Source organism: Vigna unguiculata, chromosome 5 (assembly GCF_004118075.2).
Source record: "Vigna unguiculata cultivar IT97K-499-35 chromosome 5, ASM411807v1, whole genome shotgun sequence".
In the NCBI taxonomy this organism is placed as follows: Eukaryota; Viridiplantae; Streptophyta; class Magnoliopsida; order Fabales; family Fabaceae; genus Vigna; species Vigna unguiculata.
The window spans coordinates 26497235-26500862 of record NC_040283.1 but is presented as its reverse complement, the minus strand read 5'-3'; the positions used below and the strand labels follow the sequence as shown (position 1 = coordinate 26500862).

Sequence of the window (3628 nt, the reverse complement as noted above, 5' to 3'; positions counted from 1 at the left end):
TACACTAAAATCATCCATAAAAACCTCAATACAATGCTCCAACAAATCTGTAAAAATACTCATCATACATCGCTGAAATGTTCCAGGAGCATTGCAAAGGCCAAATGGCATTTTCCTATAAGCATATGTACCGAATGGACAAGTAAAAGTAGTCTTATGTTGATCCTCTGGGGCAATACAAATCTGAAAATACCCAGAGAATCCATCAAGAAAACAGTAATGAGACTTACCTGCCAATCGATCTAACATCTGGTCCATAAATGGTAAAGGAAAGTGGTCCTTCCTGGTGGCCTGGTTTAGTCTTCTATAATCAATACAGACCCTCCAGCTATTCTGAATACGAGTAGGTATCAACTCGTTCTTCTCATTCTTGACCACGGTGATCCCAGATTTCTTGGGAACCACATGTACAGGACTCACCCAAGTGCTGTCAGAAATAGGATATATAATACCTGCTTGTAACAACTTGGTGACTTCTTTCTTCACAACCTCCATCAGCTGAGGATTCAGTCTCCTCTGAGGTTGCCTCACTGGCTTAGCATCCTCCTCCAAGAGTATTCTGTGCATGCAGAAAGAAGGACTAATACCAGGAATATCTGCCAAAGTCCAGCCTATTGCTCGCTTGTGATCTTTGATAACCTGCAATAGCTTTTGTTCCTGCTCGTTAGTAAACAAGGCAGATATAATAACAAGGAGTTTCCCATCCCTCTCAAGATAAACATATTTCAAATGAGATGGTAAAGGTTTCAACTCCAAAGTGGGTGGCTGTTCCACAGATGGCAACATTTTACTGCCTAAGGTAATTTCAGCCACCTCAGCATCACACTTGGACGCCACAGAGGTATCAAATAGTGACACCGCGTCCTCAACATCACCTGTTTTAAAATTTTCTCTTTCGTCTAAAATTGAGCCAGAAACATTCGAAAAAGAAAAATCCAAAGAAGAAGAAAAACCAGATAAAACGTCCAAAAGTCCAAAAGCATAATTGTTCACTACATTACTCAATAAATCAATGCAAAACAAAGAATGGTCTTCAATTGGGTGCTTCATGGCTTCTAGCACGTTGAACTGCACCTTCTCATCTCCTATCTCCATAGTCAAGGATCTTGCATGCACGTCTATCTTGGTACGTGCTGTCATCATGAATGGTCTTCCCAAGATAATTGTGGTTGCACTCATTCCTTCATCATCCTTCATGTCCAAGATATAGAAATCTGCAGGAAAAATTAACTTGTCCACACGGATAAGCACATCTTCTAGCACACCTGCAGGGTTAACTGTGCTACGGTTGGCCAATTGAATGACCACACCAGTAGACTTAAGAGGTCCAAGATGAAGTGAAGTAAAAACAGATAAAGGCATTACATTAATAGAAGCTCCTAAATCTAACATAGCATTGTCAAACTTAGTACTTCCTATAATGCAGGGAACAGAAAACATACCTGGATCCTTACACTTTTGCGGCATTCTGACTGCAGGCTTCTTAATTAAGCTAGAGACATTTCTTCCCATGTTCACTACCTCTTTGTCCATAATACGCCTTTTATGTGTACATAATTCTTTGAGAAACTTGGCGTATTTAGGAATTTGTCTCACCGCATCCAACAAAGGAATGTTTATCTCCACTTTCTTGAAAGTATTCAGGATTTCTTTGTCTAACTCCTCCATCTTTTTAGTTTTTGGTTTCAAACGGTTTGGATAGGGAGGAGGAGGAGAATAAGGAGAAGGATTTTCAGAGGAAGTATTAGGGGATACCAACCTGGAGTTATCACTGGGTGCAGGCATCTCAGATGTTGCTTGTGTTGCTTCATCTGATCTTCCTCTTTCATCATTAGGTACAACTTCATTGTCCTTATCTTCATCTTCTTGGGCATCCCCAAGACCTTGTATTTGCTTACCCGATCTTAAAGTAATAGCACTTACATTTCTCGGGTTGATTACAGTTTGTGCAGGCAAATTGCTTGAGCCTTGTTGAGACTTCATCTGATTTAACTCATTTGCCATTTGTCCAATCTGGTTCTGCAAATTCTGATTGGTTGCTTCCATCGTCTGTTTCAACTCATTGATTTGTCCCTTCATCATGTCAGCCATCATTTTCATCATTGCCTCCATGTTTGAATCACCAGAGGTTGCCGCTGGTTGTGGTTGTTGCCTCTGTTGAGGTGGAACATAGACTTGTTGGTGTTGAGGCTGTTGATTTCCCCATTTCTGGCTGGGATATTCCTTCCAATCTGGGTTGTACTTGTTGGAGGACAAATCATGGTTGTATTGCTGCCGAGGTGGTCTATTATTGCCATAGATGTTTGCAACATATGCCTGAGGTTGTTCATTATCTAACGTCCCTGTCTCTTTTAACATAGAACAAGCCTCTGTAGGATAATTAGTAGAAGCACAAATTCCACATAAAGTAGAAGGGATAGGCTTTTTCTGTAAGTTTGTCAAGGTCCTTACCATGGCTGCTAAGTCATCCAACTTCCCTTCTAATTTCTTGTGATCTGCAACATATGAAGCTTCTACTCCATGGGTTCCCTTCAATAGAGTTATAGAATTACTCCTTGTGGAAAATTGTTGATGGTTTGACGCCATAGTTTCAATCAATTGTCTTGCATTTGTTGGCGTTTTGTCCACCAATGACCCTCCACTTGCAGCATCTATCATTTGTCTATCCATGATACTCAATCCCTCATAAAAGTACTGAATGAGGAGATGCTCGTTTATTTGGTGATGAGGACATGAAGCACATAACTTTTTGAATCTTTCCCAATACTCATGAAGACTTTCTCTTTCTTGTTGCCTTATCCCATAAATATCTTTGCGAATAGCAGCAACTCTAGATGCTGGAAAAAACTTTTCCAGAAATAATCTTTTCAGAGTCTCCCAGGTATTGATGGATCCTGGCGGAAGGCAGTATAACCAATTCTTAGCGGCATCTTGCAATGAGAATGGAAAAGCCTTAAGCTTGATATGTTCCTCTGTCACTGTTGTAGGTCTCATGGATGAACAAACAACATGAAATTCCTTCAAATGATGGTACGGGTCTTCTCCTGCTAATCCATGGAATTTGGGTAAAAGATGGATTAACCCAGACTTAAGCTCACATTCTCCATCTGGATATTGGATGCACATGTTTTGTGTAATTGCTGCATCCGGTGAAGCCAACTCTCTTATTGTTCTTTCTTCCATTCTATCTTCTTGAATTTCTGGTTCAGGTGATGGATCAGAAGATATGTTAATCACCGGAGGTGATTCTAGTGGTACACTTTCAGTGGTAGGTTCAGATGATGATGGTGCTCCTTCAGTAGAACACCTGAGATCAAGTCTCCTACGTGATTTACGCAAGTTCCTTTCAAGTTCTGAATCAAGTTGATAAAATTGACCCGGATTGGCCCGAGTCATGCACTATGCAAGTCCACCTGAAAGTGTTTCCCTGTGTGTTTTTTTTTTCTCCTATTCTTGTTTTGGAGAAAGATTTCAAGAAAGAAATGAGTTAAGATGTCGTTGGGTCTACTCCCAGGAAAGAGAGGTGCGTCACAATGGACAACTTAAATACCAAGTCTTTCCTAGACAGAGTTTTCCAAACTAGTCTTAAAAAATTTCTTAAAAGAAATTCTTAATCAAAACAAAAATA

General features: G+C 40.2%; 1 protein-coding gene across 1 annotated transcript; it reads right to left on the bottom strand.

Moving 5' to 3' along the window:
• Positions 1-927: 927 nt before the first annotated feature.
• Positions 928-3126, bottom strand: LOC114184179 (the record flags this gene model as incomplete). The annotated part of the gene is made up of 2 exons (XM_028071448.1): positions 1840-3126; positions 928-1785 (listed from the first exon to the last, which is right to left on the bottom strand). Coding segments are annotated over exons 1-2 (2145 nt in total), but the record flags the coding sequence as incomplete, so codon positions are not given.
• Positions 3127-3628: the final 502 nt, after the last annotated feature.